Below are 17640 nucleotides of genomic sequence, written 5' to 3' on the forward strand. Positions count from 1 at the left end.
AGAATGGTTTTTATATTTTTAAATAAAGTTTTATTGTATTTGAAAATGTAAAAACCATCCTTGGCTCACAGGCCATACCAGCAGGCTAGTCCTCCATCCTCAGTTTGTTAACCTCTTGCTACAGGAGAAAGTCAGTATGGGGTAGGAGAAAGAACAGAAGGTTTTGTGTCTGAAGATATGGGCTTGAATTTTGCCTCTGCTATTTAATCTTTCACTTTTCAGCTGTATTAAGAAAAGTGCAGTTTCCAGGAATTAGGAGGTTATAAACTGCCTGTGGTCAGGGAGGTGGTGCAGTGGATAGAGTGCAGGGCCTGAGTTCAAGTTCAGCCTCAGACAATTACTAGTTGTGTGACCCCAGGTAAGTCACTTAACCCTTTTTGGCTCAATTTGCTCATCTGTAAAATGAGCTGGAGAAGGAACTGGCAAACCACTCAGTACCTTTGCCAAGAAAACCCCAAATGGGGTCAGGAAGAGTGGGACGCGAATGAGCAATAACAAACCACGTACTGTACTCTGCTTGTTCAGACCCCGTCTCTATTGTTGTGTTGTGTTCTGGATGCCTCTTTTTAGGAAGGACCCTGGAAAGCTGGAGAGCATCTGGAGAAGGGCACCACCAAGATGGTGAAGGGCATCACTGCATGCCAAGTAGATCGAAGGAATGGGAGATATTTAACCTGAGTAAGAGAGTAGGGAGGGAGGCATAGTAGAGCGCTCTTCAAGTATTCGAAGGGCCATCCCTTTGGAAAATGGATGAAATTTGTTCTGATTGGCTTCTGCCGGCCAAATTAGGAGCAGCTCCTGGAAGTTTCAAAGAGGCAAATCTGGGCTTCATAGAAGGAAGATGTTCCTAACAAGCAGAGTGAAATGGGCCCCCTTGGGTAGTAATGGATCACCCCTCATTGGGAGTCTTCAAGCAAAGGCTGCAGAACCACCTGTAGAGTAGGCCGTAGATGAGATTTTATTTGGGTATGGGTTGGATCCATTGGCCAGTGAGATACCTTCCAACTCTGAGTGTTGTAAGTGTGTGATTCAGTTTCCTTATCTTTAAAATGACCCAAATGATTCCTGAAGTTCCATTGACTTCTAAATCCTAGAATAGAGTCTAAAACATGTACTAAATGTCAGGTTATACTTGTCATTTTTGTGTGTTATGGATACAAAGGATCTGTTTATTAAGTGACCAGAGCTATTTTCTTAACTGCTATCACCCATTACAGTCCTTCTCCTCCCCTGGAAAAAGTTTCCACTCATTTGTTCTTGCTGTCATGAGGACTGTCAAGAATAGTTTGCTTCTTTTCAAGAGAAACTCCTCATGTGAGAGTCACTGAGTTAGAAATGTTTCTTTCCTTCATCTAGAGAGGTACTTAGCATAACATTTTGTGCAGCATTGCCTCCCCTGATGGGAGACGGAAATGGAGTGGTCTTGGCTTCCTGCATGTTTTCAGACAAGGGCTAAAATTTCATTATTAATCTAATCAGCCTGTATTTTATCTAGTGGGAGGGAAACCCCTGGGGTGTCATCTTTGGTTACATTAACCGAAGAATAAGTTCCAGAATGAGGGATGTGACTTCTCCTTGGCCTCACCCATGCCACAGATGGAGGATTGAGTTCATTCCTGGTCACGCCATTTTAGGAAAGACATTGACAGACTGGAAACTGTCCAGAGGTGTGCTTCCAAGATGGTGAGGGGACTTGAAACCAGGTAGTAGGCAGGGGTTCTTAAATTCTCTGTGTGTGTGTGTGATCCTTTTTGCCAATCTGGTGAAGCCCATGAACCCCTTCTAATATTAAATCTAGCATTTATATATCACCTAACGGTTTGCAAAGCATTTTACATATGTTATTTCAATTGAGCCTTACAACAACCCTGTGAACCATTATAAGCCCCATTTTTCAAATGGAGACTGAGGCTTAGGTTAAGAAACTTGCCCAGAGTCACATTAGTTAATAAGTGTCCGAGGCAGAATTCTAACTCAAGTCTTCCCAACTCCGGGTCCAGTATTTAGTCTACTATGCCAACTAACTGCCTTCTCAGAATGTTTTAAAATGCATAAAGTAATATACACAGAATTACAAAGGAAACCAATTATATTGAAATGCAGTTGTCAAAATATTTTTTTTAAAAAAAATTTTAAGCGCATAGGCTCCAGGTTAAGAACTTTCAGCTTGCGGGGACAAAATAGGTATCATTAAATATTTGAAGGGCTGTCATGTGGAAGAGAGGTTAGATTCGTGATCCCAGAGGACAGAAATAAGAGTAATGTTTTGAAGCTTCAAGAATGGGCGATAGATTGGAGAGGGAAGATGATGGCAGCAGTCAGCCAGTCAACTAGCTGTGTGCCTGGCACTGTACCAAGCTCTGAGGACACAAAGAAAGGTGAAAGACAAGTCTCAAGTCTAATGGGGCTCCCAGGCTAGTGGGCGAGCCAACATACATACAACTATATACAAAGAAGGTATAGGATAAATTGAGGAAAGTCTCCAAGGAAGGTCACTAAGATTAAGGAAGGCCAGGCAAGGCCTCCTAAGATTAAGGGAAAGGCCTCTTGCAGAAGGTGGGACTTTATATAAGAATAAGAAACTTGAGGCAGGGACGCCAATTAGGAGGCTATTTCAGTAGCCTGTGTGAACTGTAATTAGGTCTTGAATTAGAAAAGTGGCCATGTGAATGTAGAGAAGGCGATGATTGTGGGAGATGTTGTGGAGGCAGGCATGGTAGGACCTGGCAACTGATTTGATATTGGGGAGTAGGCAGGGGTAGTAGAAATGGGAAGAGAATGATTCTGGGATTGTGTGCTGAGAGTGACTGGAAAGAGCATAGTGGTACCTTAGGAAAAAGGCCATTGGGGGTGGGAAAAGATTGGGAGGTCTATTTTGGACATGAGTCTGAGACACCTTTGGAAATAGTCAATAAACATGTATTAGGCACTGATATGCCAGGCACTGTACTAAGCACTGGGGGTGCAATTAAAAATAAAAAAGACAGCTCCTGCCCTCAAGGGGGTTATAATCTAATGGGGAAAGATGATATTTCAGCTGCCAGAGGGAACTCTGTGTGTGTGTGTGTGTTTGAGGGTGGGGGTGATATTCACAGAGTGAAAACCTAGCAGAGCAGCACCTGGTGGGAAATGAAGACTTGGCTGGAAAGTCTGAGTGCTCTATAAAGGGAGGCTTTGAGGAGGGGTTTTTGCTCCACCCTCCAGCCCCCAGTAGGCAGTTGCAGCTCAGGAGAAAGGATAAAGACCAGTGTGTAGATTAGGGAGTTATCTGGATGATCGTTTGTCTGGGATGATGTAATAGGAATTTCTGTTCAGGTGAGGGTTGGCCTAGACGGCCTCTGACTCTGATTCAGGAGACCCCATTTCTAAGCTTGCTACCAGCTACTGCTATCCAAGGCCCTCTAGCCTGGGCTGTGACGAATGTCACTTTGTCACACACACCTTGTTGCCTCTGTTTTGTCCTCTCTAAAAGAGGCAGTTGGAATATATGATCTCTGAGGCTCCCTCTAATTTAATTCTGTGATTTTCAGTTGCCTCTGGCATCTGAGTCTTTTTCCAAATCATTCCTCACTGCTGTTGAATGTATCCTGTTAAGTGTCTTTTTGACTCCAATATCAACCCACTGCCCCCCTTGCCAACCCAGCATAGCTGCCAAAATCATCTTACCCACATACACATTTGGGCATGCCAGCTTCCTTGTTAAAAAAAAATCTTCAGTAGCTCCCTATTACCCCAAGGACAAAATACAATTTCTTGTCCGGCATCTAGGGCTCTCCACTGTTTCCTTTCATTCCCTCTCGTGTTTCTCAACCAAACTGATTGGGTGTGGAGCTTGGAGGCCTAGAGAGAGAGATTTTCGTCCTGCTCTTCCTTACCTCCATGCATTATCTTAGGCCTTTTCTGGGAACACTCTCCCTCCTCCTCTCTGCCCGTTAGAATCCATGTCCAGTCTCAGCCAGAAGCCTTTACTGATCCCTCCAGCTGAAAGTGTTTCCTCCCTCTCATTTTCCCATAGTACTTACTTTGGATTCCTCCTCTGCACCCGTCACATCTTACCTTTTAATTATAGGTGGCATTTATAAAGGGCTTTGAGGTTTGCTCAGCACTCAGAAATATCTCATTTCATCCTCCCAGTAACCCTGGGAAGTAGGTACTATTATTATCCTCATTTTACAAATGAGGAAACTGAGGCAGAGGTTATCCAGAGGTTATATCACACAGCTATCATGCTTTTTTGTGCACATGTTGCATCCTTCCCATTTGGCTTTAAATTCTTTGAGGGCAGAGACTTGCTTTTCATTTTTATGTCCCTAGCCAAGTCTTTTGTGCTTAATAAATGTTTGGTAAATTGAATTGGACTGGGGACACTTTTCTTGGTTCCCAGGCACTATTCTTGGTGCCAAAAGATGAGCTGAAGGAGGGGACAGAAGTGGGACGGACAAAGTAACATCAGTTCCCTTGTGCCTTTGTGTTAATACAATGGTCAGTTTTTCTTTAAATATTAAGTTGATGCTTCTGACCTATAGAAAGACACTTTGAGTTGTATTTCTAGTAGCAATGTTGAGTTCCCTGCCCTGCTTTTGAGACAATTTCTGGGCTAGGATAGAAGGATGTAACTTTGGCGGTGCAACAGCATTTTTCTATGCACAAACCAACTGACCCATAGAGGAATGACCTTAGCTACACCTTAGCTTACTGAACTGATCTGCCCAGTCATTCTGGTTCTGGTGTCGGGCCCTTCAGCCAAGGACTTCTCAGTTAACCTTTAAATGATCAGGTTAGCAAAAAGTTCTCAGGGTAGTTATCATTATCAAGAACCTGTTTCAAATATTTTTGGCACCTGTTTGGGTAAGTTTTCCCTCCCCAGACAATTTCATAAGTTGCTTTGCCAAAAAAAAATCATCACCTGCTAGCTAGCCTTTTGTTGACGTGTTTCTCCAAATTTACCTAGGCCTTTCCTTAGATGGACAAGTGCACAGCGTGCCACCAAGGACTTGAAGCTTTTCCAGCATTTATAGGACTGTAGGATCATTTGGAGTTGAAAGAGACGTTAGACGTATTCTAGTTCTGCCTCCTTTTACAAGAGAGGAAACTGAAGCCCAGAGATGAAGCAAGTTGACCAATTTTGAGAACCCAGGGTAACCATGTGCCATGGCAAGGCCTGAGAGAACTCAAAAATTTGTCCATCCTTGGCAGAAGAAAATGATGAGCTTGATGTTTCAGGGATGGATAACAATGCTAGGCTCTGTAAACCCACAGAGGATCTCTTTTTTATAGCTTTTTGGAGAACTAATGTTCACTCACATCCTGGACATGTCTCAGCCCAGAGGTCTTCTCCTGCTCCCAGACCAGGCTGCCATTTCACTCGAGGTCCTAGTCGTGCTTTCTTCAATTCCAGTGCATTTACTCACTTTGACATCTTCTCCACTCCTCAATAGCAACCTTAGTACCCCTTGGTTTCCCCAATCCTCTTCTAGTTCCCTTTTACGAGTGTAAGTAAGGTGGATTTTTGTTATTATTTGTTATAGTTTAGTTCCCAGGATCCATAGCGATAAGTCTCTTGTTCCCAGGTGTTAGATATGAATTCTCATGATCATGGTTCAAAACATCTCCACCATGCTTGTGCAGCATTATATAATAATAAATAATATAAACATTTGTGCTTAAATTGTAAATATCCACTGTGACTGCACAGTGAGATACAGGGATGAGGTGACATAAACTTGTGAGGCTATGTCTTCTTTGTCTATTGCCCTATAAAGCAGGTGGGCACTGGTCAGTGAGTGGGGAACCCCTAGGGTTGAATATACAATTTGGAATGCTGTGCGTGCCTTGATTGGCCCCCATCAAGGCTTGGGAGGAATCTGTGTTTGCCTCAATTGGCCCCCATTGAGGCTTGAGGGGACTTAGGGGAGTGCACAATTCTGTGCCTGTCTCGATCGACCCCATCAAGACATAGGGGTAGTTGCCTGCCTTCTCATCAGCCTGTGAGAGATGGGTGATTAGGGAATGCTGTAGGAGCTGGCACTCCCATTATCAGCAACTCTAGACTAGGATAAAGTAAGATTATTAACCCCTCAGAAGTTGTCTTCCTGTCTGACCACATCAAGAGTGAACCTGTGGTAGTGTTAACTGTCTTACAATGAATTGTCTTCTCCTGTTAGAATGTACCCTCCTTGAGGGTAGGGACTATTTTGTATTTGTATCCCCAGCTCTTAGCACAATGCCTGGCCCACATTAAGTCCTTCCTTCCTTCCTTGCTCCTCCCTCCTTTCCTCCCTCCACCATAACCTAACAGATTAATTAAGGTGTTTTGGGAAATTGTTAAGGAGGGGTATGGAGCCCTTTTGGGGTGCTGTGAAGTGGGGTGGTGGTGCTCTTTGGTACCATATCAAAAGTATGGGGGAACCCAAGATGTTCACTATGAATCTTATATGTTGCCTTTATAAAAATAGATTAATGGATTCATAAAATGTCAGAGAGCTGAAAAGGAACCTTAAAGATTATTTATTCCAACCTTTTCCGGTTAGACCAAAGCTCAGAGAAAAGGAATGACTTGCTGAAGGCCACACAACTAGTTAATAGTAGAGCCGCTCTGTTGACTGCAAAGCCAAGAGGTCTTTCCACTGCATTTTGTATGGAAGTGGACCATCATGCTGATAACTAATTGTTGGTGAAGGATTATCTTGTGCTCTGGGAGGGAATGAGAGTCAGCAGATAGTGAATGTGCCTTCACTCACAGCTTTCCTGTGGATTCATTAAACCTGGCTTGGAGTAGAAGAGCATTGGATTTGAGGTCAGAGGCCTAGGTTCAAATCCAGACTTTGCCACTTAACCATCTGCATCCTTTCAGGCCAAATCACTTCACCCCAGCTTCTTCATTTTAAAATGAAGGGATTGGGCAAGGCAATCTCTTAGGTCTCTTCTCTTACTAAAATCCTATGATTTCCATGAATTAATCAACAAACATTTATTTATTAAACACCTACCACAAGCTCAACACTGTCTTAGATACTGGGGATATGAAGACAAAAATGAAACAGTCCACGTCTTCAAGAAGCGTACATTCTTTTAAGGACACCCCGCCTCGCCCCCCCCCCCACATATACCTATGCATAGATACCAAGGACCTAACAAGATAAATTTAATGTCATTTTGGAGGGCACTAGGAGCTGGAGAATTGGGGGGAAACTTCACATAGGAAGTATCTTTTGAAGTGAGTATTGAAGGAAATAGGGATTCTGCTGGGCAAAGAGGAGGAGCCAGTCCCCTCCAAGCATGGGGGACTCCCAGTGTGGAGGCATGGAGAAGAGAGACAGAAATTTGTGCATGAAGAACCCCAAACAGATTGGTTTGCCTGTGATGTAGAATGCATGAAGGGAAGTAATATGTAATCAATCTGGATAGGATAGGCTAGATGCTGAGACACTTAAGCCACATGAACTCTCCATTCCTTCCTCTATAAAATGAAGATACTACTCATCTGATAAATAGCCTATTATAAAGAACTACACACAGCTTTTCAGTTTAACTGCTGGTTTGCAACTTTTTTGAGCTGTAGAAACATGAATTTTTCCTTTCAGTCTACCAGCTCATGACTATCTATCAATTAATTTAATTATTCTCCTTTGCTCTCATGTTTTGTCTTCTTTCTCCCCACTTGGCCCCAAAATAAATTGCCTCCAAATGAGCCACTGTTCATTCAACAAGAATTTGCCTAATGGTCAGGGGACTGGGGAGTACAATGGGGGTATGAAACACACAGCTCCTCAAATAGTTGGGGGGGGGGAAGAGAATAAATACACAGGGCTCTCAGTAACAGCATTCTGCGGAGCTCGCTACCTACTGCTGTAACACCTCTACCAATATGGAGTCAATGTATTGTGGCGTTTGGTTAGTGTTTTGAGGGTGGGAACAAGCATTTATTAAGTGCCTGTAGTGTGTCAGGCACCATGCTAAGTGCTTTACCAATATTATCTCATTCGATCCTCACAACAGTCCTGGGAGGTAGGGGCCATTATTTAACATTATCCACATTTTACAGTTGTGTAAACTGAGGCAGGAAATGGCTGTTACACAGCTATACATGTCTGAGGCTGGATTTGAACTCAGGTCTTTCTGACTCCAGGTGAAGAGCCCTATCTATGGTACCACCTAACTGCCTTTAGCGTTTACATAATTATTTCCTATTCATAACAACCCTGAGAGGTGGGACAAGTATTATCCCCATTTTACACTTGAGAAAATTGAGTCTCCCTGAGATTAAAGTGGATGATCCAAGGTCAAACTGCCATCAAATGGTGGAGGCAGGACTCAAACTTGGGTCACCTGATCCCAGGTCCAGTGTCCCCTCTTCTCTGCTGCTAAAGGAAGTAGCATTCTGACCCCATGACCTTGCCTCATATGACTCACCTGGTTGTGCAAGGTGTTTTGAAAATCTAATTTTTCTCCCTCCACTCTGTATTCTTTCTAGTGAAAAGCTAGGGGAGGCCAACTTGGAAGCTTGCCTCAGGCCACAGTTCAGGTTAAAGCTATAAGGGGGGAACAGTGTAGCAAATACCTGGTGTTTGTTGAACCTTCCTTCACCTAATATTAAAATTCTACTTGTTTAAGTAGTATGGATAGATTCCAGTAGAACATTTTAATTGTCTGGAAATGCAATTGCGTAGACTTCTATTTCTAGTCCTTGCCAATAATCATGTTTCCTAGGCCCTACTTACCTATGGTATGTAGAGATTTACTTTTTTTTCCAGTGCTAAAAGCTTGTCAAAAGAGAGAAAAAAAATTCTTACTCTTTTTTTTTTTCCACTGGCCGTTAAACATTGACTGTCATCTTTGTGTGTGCCCCAATTTGGAGGGTTGGACTTATACCAACTGGCCATTCTCTCAGAAAGAGGAAGAGCAGGCTTCACTGAGCTTGGAGACCATCTGGATTTGTCAAAGGTCTCTTGGAGCATATTGTAAATATCATAATGGGCTAGGAATAAGTGAATGAATAAATAAATAATCCCACATACTTAATGTTTGTTTCTTGAATTCCACAAGGTGATGTTCAACGACTGCTGCCCTGAATTCAACTGAAACTATTGGTCTACACCTGGACTAGAGGGAGAGAGAGAGAGGAAACCATCATAAAATCATGTGACTTGACCCACAAGGAAAGCAGCATCCCATTGAGAACCTGTCCACCATATTTTCATGCCAAAGTCAACCTTCTCAAGTCTCACAAATCAAAACACAGAATAACCGAAGACTTATTTTTAACCTTTTAATGACTCTGGATACATTCCTAAAGCTGTTTGTGCCTTGAACATTTTGAACTTAGTGGGTTTTTTTTGTTGTTGTTGTTGTTGTTTTTTTTTAACCAATTTTTACTCCAGTCCTTTCAAGATGATTGACTTAAGCTTCCTCACAGAGGAGGAGCAAGATGCCATCATGAAGGTCCTTCAACGAGATGCCGAACTGAAGAGAACAGAAGAAGAAAGAGTCAGGTAAGATTCTGCTATAGAAGAGAACAGACCCCAAAAATGTTAACACAAGAGAAATTTTGTCTTTTCTGACTTCAAGTGGTGATCTAATACTTAGAGTAAGTAACAAGAAATCTGGACTACTTAGTGAGCCAAGATTTCCACGTTACTCCCTAAACATAGTTTTTTACCCTTTAGTATTTCTGCTATGAATGGATGAATGAACAAAGAACCAAACCAGAATGTTTTCTTAAAAATGCCAAGTGAACCAGTTCCAACTGGAACCTACATACTTTTCTAAAACTATTGAATCGGGCATAAAGGCAATATCAAAATAGTCTTTGAATTGAATTTTAATTTATTTCACTGGGTCCGAAACCCTGGTAAGGTTTAACTTTGTTAAGCTTTTCTAAAACTAATCACAAAATGATATTGGTATCTGTGACTGTTGTATTGAAGCATAAATTTGTCTTGTAGGGTAGGATTTATTTATTTATTTACCACTGCAAACATTTTTCCTAGCCTAGTTACTATAGTTACTACTCTCTTCACGTCCGTCGTATATAACCAGAGAACAACTTCAATGAACGGCAAGGGGTGACCAAGCCAAAAGGGGGAATTCTATAATCTGCAGTCTACAATTCTACAGTCTACAAAGCCAAGTTGTAACTAGGGTGGAGTACCTGGAGCTTTGTCCCAAGGCGTTGAATTTCGAGGGCTGATAACATAGTCCTTAGCAATGTGTAAACAGTTACGAAGAATAATTAACTGAATAGGAGTGCACCAGATAGTAGACAGGAGTGAGCTGCTTCCCAGCTGCGGGCATGCTACGTGTAGCTTCTCTCCAGGCACAGTGGTACTTGCTTCTGATGCAAAAAAAGCTGTAGTTATGGCTCTTCCTTAAAGGTCATATACTCCAGTCTCTTCATTTTGCAGACAGAAGGAAGCTTTATCTACTCTACTCTGTTGTTTCCCTAGCTTGCTTAAGTCTGGCCGGCATGAATTCTTATTCTTGTGGAATCTTCAGGGGGTACATAGTGGCTGACTTATTTTCAGCTATAACCATATTATGTTACTAATGTTATTTATCTGGTTTAAAAGCTGTCTAGGTAGCAGCTTTAGGGCAGTGGATAAAGTGGCTCAGTGGATTAGAGTATGGGACTTGAAATCCGGAAGACCCTGAGTTCAAATTCTGCCTCAGATTTCTTTCCAATTGTGTTGATCCCGGATTTAATTTATCTCAGTTGTCTGTTAAATGGGAATGGTGATAGCGCTCTCCTCCCAGGGTTTTAATGAGTGTCAAATGAGTTAATGTTATGTTAAGGGCCTTGCAAACCTTGCTAGTTCATGTTGTTATAATAACTATAAGAGCCTTCTGAGACATAGCTTTCAGAAACGCAGTCCTGTTAGGAGCTCCCGAAGGACAGTAGCTGATACTCAGTAGCTGAGGACGGGGCAGCTCTTTGGAAGCCGACTGCCTTTCTAAGTTGGTGTTTCTCACCTCGGGACCTTCAGGGAGGTTTTAGAGAGGGAATCAAAATCAAGGTTTTAAAGCCCCAGACAATCATTGAAAGGGTGGGGGGCGGGGTGGAGAGTGTTCCACCAGCTGTGGGATGTGAATAGAAGGTTTCACAAGCTTTAAAGCACTTTATCAATAATGTACTCGTTCTGGATCAGAGATTCTTAAGCTTTTTTTGTGTCATGGACCCTTTGGGAAGTCTGGTAAAATCTGGGGGCTTCTTCTCAGAATGATATTTGTTGCCAACATTCAGAGTTGAAGAAAACGTCAAATTTCAGCCAGAGGTTGGTGAAAAATAAAGATGCCATTTTTTTCCATTGAAGTTTATGGGTCCCCCAAAAATCTAGCCATAGACTCGAGGTTAAGAGCCTTTGTCAAATAGTAAGCAAGACAATATAAATATAGGTAAAGTTTATATGGATCTTACTCTATGCCGGGCACTGTGCTAAACACTTTATTATGAATAATAACATAAAAACAGCTAACATTTAAATAGCGCTTTCTATGTGCCAGGCATTGTGCAATGAATCATTATAATAATGTAATAATAATAATAGAAAACATTTAATTAACACTATGTGCCAGACACTGTGCTAAGCACTTTATAGTCATTATCTCATAACAACCCTGGGAGGCAGGGGCTACCCATTTTACAGATGAGGAAACTGAGGTAAGCAGATGTTAAGTGACTTGCCCAGGGTCATACATAGCTAGTAAGTGTCTGAGGCCAGATTCGAACTTAGGTCTTCCTGATATTATTTAAAAATGAACATTAGGGGAAATTTTGGAAGGGATTAGGAAACCACAAAATATGTAGTTTGAAAGACGGGGTGTGTGTGTGTGTCTGTCTGTCTGTCTGTCTGTCTGTGTCTGTGTCTGTCTATGTCTATGTCTATGCCCATGCACAGAAACATAATCCTATCTGATTTACAGTAGTGGGGAATTTTTCCGATTTTCTGTTTATAAACTTCAAGCCAGCCTGTTTGTCTGTTTTTCTTTCTTTCTTTGCCAGCTGTCCTCCTGGTTAGCCACCCTTCCCTCCCCCTTTTTCCTCTCCTCAGTTCCCCCCCGAAGGATTGTGTCTGCCGCCCGTTAGGTCGGTGACCACACCCTGGGGGATGGCTGTGGTCTCCACCTTCCCCCACATGGTATGCTGCTATATCCAGCAGCCTGATGTTTCCACAGTGGCCTTCCAGGCTCAAGCACACAGCCTGTGGAGCCTGGTGAAGCTAATTGGGCCACAGGGGAAGCACACCCACAGCTCGGGCCTCATTAGTCTGCCCCCCTGAGTGAGCCGTGTGCAGCCACCCACAGAGATGGCAGACCCTGCCGTGCTCCTGCCAGCTCTTCATGTATGCTGTAGCCCCTGAGAAAGCTAGCCCAGCCATTTCAGTGGGCTTGGTCTGCAGAATCAGCTTTTCCAGGAAGGGAGAAGAGATGCTAATGAGCCAGGTTTCTGTAGTACCCTCAAGTTTGCAAAGGGCTTTCCTCTGAAGCTCCTAAGGTAGAGACCTGGACCTGAGTTCAGATGCAGCTCAGACGCTGTCTAGCTGGGTGACCCCCTTTATTAACTCGCTTCTAGTTTGCTTCAGTGTCCTCACCTGCCTCCCAGGGTGGTCGTGAGGAGCAAATGCAATGATAATGGTGAAGCACTTAGCACAGTGCCTGATGCATAGGAGCCGCATAATAAATGTTTTTTCCTTCCTCACAGTAAACTTTTGAGGTACTCAAAGGTAGTTTTGAAGGAGGGCTCCTCTATTCTTCTCTAAGAACAGGAGGAGGAAGTAAGGGCGTTAAAAAGGAAAGGAGACTCTGTCTTTGCTGCCTGTATTAATGAGCCTGTTTGTTTGGCTCCCCAGAAAGCCCGCCCCCCCATCATGAGGAGGAGAAGGGAGCTCTTGGGGTGATGGGAAGTCTCCCAGGTGCGCTGCTCTGCTCCAGCCAGCCTGAGAGGTCGGGGTGGGGAGAACAGGCAGAGAAAGCTGAGGGGGCTAGGATTTCCCCATAATTACTTCTCTTGAATCATGAGATTGTGTGATTAGGGAGGGACCTGTCACCTAAGGAGCCCACGGTGAGGCTGTCAGACGTGAGTCACAAGCCTCCCTGGGACACGCGCTCTGATACTGGGAGGGTGGTAGACTCACAGAGGCAGAGCTGGAGAGAACCTTGGTCTTTCAATGATTAGCCAATCCAAGCCTTGCATTTTACAGAAGGGGAAACTGAGGCCCAGTCAGTCTGTCACCTGCTACGTGTCATGTACTAAGCTCTGGGGAGACAGAGAAAGGCACCGAACACTCCCTGCCCTCAACGTGATTTCAGTCTAGAGAGGTTAAACCACTTGCCCAGCATTGTATAGTAAGAGGCAAAGGCCACGTTTGAACACAGGGCCTCTGATACGTCTGGTGTTCAGTGCACCGAATTAAAAGAGAAAAATAATAAATGTTTTATATCCATTGTTATAATGTTTAGAGCTGGAAGGGACCTTAGATAATTATCTTATTTGACCTGTTTATTCTACAGATGAAACAACTGACGCTGGACTCGGGAGTCAGGAAGACCTGAGTTCAAATCTTGCCTCCAACCCTTCTTAGCTCTGTGACTCTAGGAAAGTCAGCAAACCTCTTTCAGCCTTTACTTATTCATCTGTAAAATGGGAAAAATAGTAGCACCTAACTTACAGGGTTATTGATAAGATTAAGGGAAACATAGGGAGAGAACTTCGCAAACCTTAAAGAGCTCTATAAATGCTGCTGCTGTTACTACTAGTAATGTTATTTTTGCTTTTACTACTACTACTACTATTTATTACTTCTATTCCTATTATTACTACTACTATCACTACTACTGCTGCTGTTACTTTTATTACTACTACTACTATTACTGATATTACTTTTACTACTAGTATTATTTGTAGTAGTAATTACTTGTAGTTCCCAGAAGAAGCGATACAAGGACACTCTCAATGTCCCTCTTAAGAACTTTGGAATTGATCACGTGACATGGAAGACATTGGCGCAGAACCAACCAGCACGGCGTGCCCACATCAGAGGAGGGGCCGCGCTCTATGAGCAAAGCAGAACGGAGGTAGCCCAAGGGAGACGAGAGATATGCAGATTTAGAGAATCCACCCCAGATGTTCCTGCCTGACCTGTGGCAGAGCATTCCCGAGCTCATGTTGGTCTGATCCGCCAGTTGGATGCATTGTAAATAATATAGCGATGTCATGTTGGTCCTCTTCAAGAACAAAGGACAACAACTAACCAACCAACAACCAACTTGTAGTAACTACTTGCCGTAGTAATAATTACTTCTACTTCTTTTGTTACAACTACCACTAATACAGTATTATGTACTAATATACTGCCTACTAAGACCTTTGGCTTGCAAAAGTGGAACAGGAAGAGTATTTTTTTACTGGATTTGTAATCAGAAAGACCTGGATTCAAATCTTATATCAGCACTTACTTGTTCTGCGACCATGAGCAAGTCATTTCCCTTTTTTGATCCTCAGTTTCTTCACATGTACATTGAAAGTACTAGTAGTACTAGTAGTAGTAGTGGTAGTGGTAGTAGTAGTGGTGGTGGTGGTAGTGGTGGTAGTAGTAGTAGTGGTGGTGGTGGTGGTAGTGGTAGTAGTGGTAGCGGTAGTAGTAATAGTAGTAACATATACTGCTTCACAAACATTATCTTCTTTGTTCCTCACAAGAACTATACTAGCTCTCAGGGTTGAGGCACAAATGAGATAATGTACGGAAAATACATTGAAAACTCTAAAATGCCCAGTAGATGGTAGTTATCCTCATTACCATCATTTTATGTTGATCCAGGGCCAGCAGTGTTGAAGTGAGGGAGGGAGGGAGGGAGATTTCGCTGTAAATTGCCACGGTTGGACTCAGTGCCAGTTCCTCCCACCTCTCATGCTTGTATGATTTAGTCATTTCCATCTTTCCCTTGAATATTCCTCATCTTGAGGACCCCAGGCTGCCCTTTGCCTCACTCTTGCCTGTTGTTCTGTGGCTCAGTGTAAATATAGTGGAGGAACCTCTTGGGATATTGTGATATATGATGAAAATGGCCTCAAAAATGCAGAGCTCTCACTGGGACCCATCCCTGCGCGGGGGGAGTGTGTCACCACTGGCACCGGGGTGTCTACAAAGGCAGAAATGCTGTGGTTCTCTTTGCACCAAGAGCTGGCCTGTGGTTTTAGGGGTTTTCTTTTCCTCAGCTGTTTTGAGGAGCATGTGGGGGGAAGGGGAGGGGCGGGGAGGGCTTGGCCACTGTTGGTGTGGCCCTCTGCTGAGAGGGAGGGGGGGTTAGGGGGTGTGTGTGTGGAAAAGCTGATGTGATTCAGACTTTGGGTGCTGTCTGGCTGCCAGCTGCCAAGCACCTTGTGTTGACTTAGGTGTGGTCAGGCCTGAGGACCACAGTTAAGATAAGAATGATGAATTTCATTGAAAGCTGATGGACACCCCTTTTATGCCCTGTGAATGCAAAAAACAAACCCCTGACATGTTCTTTGATGGAGGAGAGAGGGTTAGAGACTGCCGAGGTGTTTGTAAAAGAAAACCCCATGGTCCAGGTGGTCCACAGGGTCACAGAATCACATTGAACAACAACAAAAACTCTTGGATTATAGTGAATTTTTGATTATCTGTTTGGCTTATCTGCAGTATAAATTAGGCTTATTTCCCCCTGGCACTTGTCATGGCTTTGGGATGTGTCTGCCTCCCTTCACTCTGTATTTTAATAGTCACCCACATAAGATGCAATTGAGAGAGTAAATCTGTTAAAAACATCATCTAGTTTTCTAATTTACTTCTGAGTCTCTCCCCATTGTCTAGCACAATGCATTGCATATATGTGCTTGACAAGCATTTCAAGTCTTTGAATGATCTATATCATAACGCATAGAGTTTCAACATAATTTGTTGATCTCATAAGAGACTATTTCAATGCCCTATTTTTACCCAGAAGGATGTATTAGTTAAAATTTAACAAGTTTCAAGGTCATACGGACATTGAAATGATAAGAGGAAGCTTTATTAGATACAAAAACTTTTGTCACCTTAGGATCTAAGGCATACGTGTCTCAATTGCATATGAAAAGGCCATCAAAAAATTAATTTGCCACAATCTGTCTCTATACCTTTGTTCCCAGATGCCTCTTTGCATAAAACCCGGTTGGATTCTGGGATGAACAACACATGTAAGCAAAGGTGGAGTTCCTCACTGAAGGAAACTACCTCTGAATCAGAAAGGGTTGTTTGTCAGGAGAGGCCAGACCTCTCTAACCTCCTGACTGGAGTACAGTAGCTCAGAGCCAAAGGTCTGAGGGAATCAAAGAGGGGCTAAAGGCCTTTGAGGCCTTTCCTCAAAAGAAGACCTTCAGCATTAGCTGAAAAAGAGTGCAGTAACACCCAACCAAGCCTGAGGCTGAAGGTGAAACGGCACCTGTTCATCAGGGAATGAGCTCAGGGAGTCCGGCAGAGGGGTAATGTCCTGTGAAGACCTGAAAGGTCAAGGAACCTGCCCAAAGGCCAAGTGACCTGCTTGGTCCTTCCTGGAACTGAGTCCAATAAGAAGCCAACTCTGCAGCTGAGAGACCTGCTCAACCCAGCCTAGCAGAAGATTGATCCAAACTAGCTAAGACATTGTGCCCCATGAGGAACCAGCCAGCTAAACAATAGAGAGATTTGTCAAGCATTGATACTGTGACACCCTTCTCTGAAGCGAACTTAGTGAAGTGAAATGAATGAAGACTTTCCAGAGAAAGAAAGGACATAAAGGGCTACGCTGTTCCAGAGTTATGAGCTGACATTGTCTACATATGTGCCTTACCACTACTCTACTTTAAATTCATACCCATTCTTCTAGACTCTGGTATATTTATGGGACAGTGTGTCCTAGATTTTTGGGAAAATACTTTGTAACTAAAATATTTATAGCAACTCTTTTTGTGGTGGCAACGAACTGGAAATCAAGAGGATGCTTATCAACTGGGGAAGGACTGAATAAATTGTGGCATATGATTGTGATGGAGTACTGTTGTGCTGTAAGAAATGACAGGGGAGGTTGGTTTCAGAAAAATATGTCAAGACCTATGTGAACTGATGCAAAGTGAAGTGAGAAGAACCAAGAGATCGTTATGCACAGTAATAGCAATGTTGTAATGATCAGTTGTGAAAGACTTGGCTATTCTGATCAGTACAATGATCCAAGACAATTCTAAAAGACTCGCGATGAAAAAATGCTACCCACCTCCAGGGAGAAAACTGATGAATTCTGCAAATTGAAGTATACTTTTCTCACTTTCTTTAATTTTCTTGCTTTTTTTGGACACACAGTTAATATAGAAACAAGTTTTGCACGATTTCATATATATATATATAAAATTGTCATAATATTATTTGTCTTCTCTATGGGTATGGGAGAGGATGCAAAGGAGGAAGAGAATTTGGAACTTGAATTTTTTTAAAAGAATGTTTAAAAATAGTTTTTTAAAAGAAAATGCTTTGCAACTGTTATTCTTATTGTTTCATTTTAGTAAATGCCTTTTTTAATAAGCTAATTGAATCTACTAGGGCACCTAGGTGGTACAACGGCTGGAACGCTAACTTTGGAATCAGGAAGACTCATCTTCCTGAATTCACATCT

General features: G+C 42.8%; 1 protein-coding gene across 1 annotated transcript in view; it reads left to right on the plus strand.

The window, feature by feature from the left end:
• Positions 1-9390: 9390 nt before the first annotated feature.
• SYTL2 (synaptotagmin like 2) overlaps positions 9391-17640 on the plus strand; it is a 105145-nt gene continuing 96895 nt past the window's right edge. Inside the window, exon 1 of the mRNA XM_036746030.1 lies at positions 9391-9491. Coding sequence (XP_036601925.1) covers positions 9391-9491 — 101 coding nt within the window. The remainder of the gene's footprint in view (positions 9492-17640) is intronic.

Source organism: Trichosurus vulpecula, chromosome 2 (genome assembly GCF_011100635.1).
Source record: "Trichosurus vulpecula isolate mTriVul1 chromosome 2, mTriVul1.pri, whole genome shotgun sequence".
Taxonomy (NCBI): Eukaryota; Metazoa; Chordata; class Mammalia; order Diprotodontia; family Phalangeridae; genus Trichosurus; species Trichosurus vulpecula.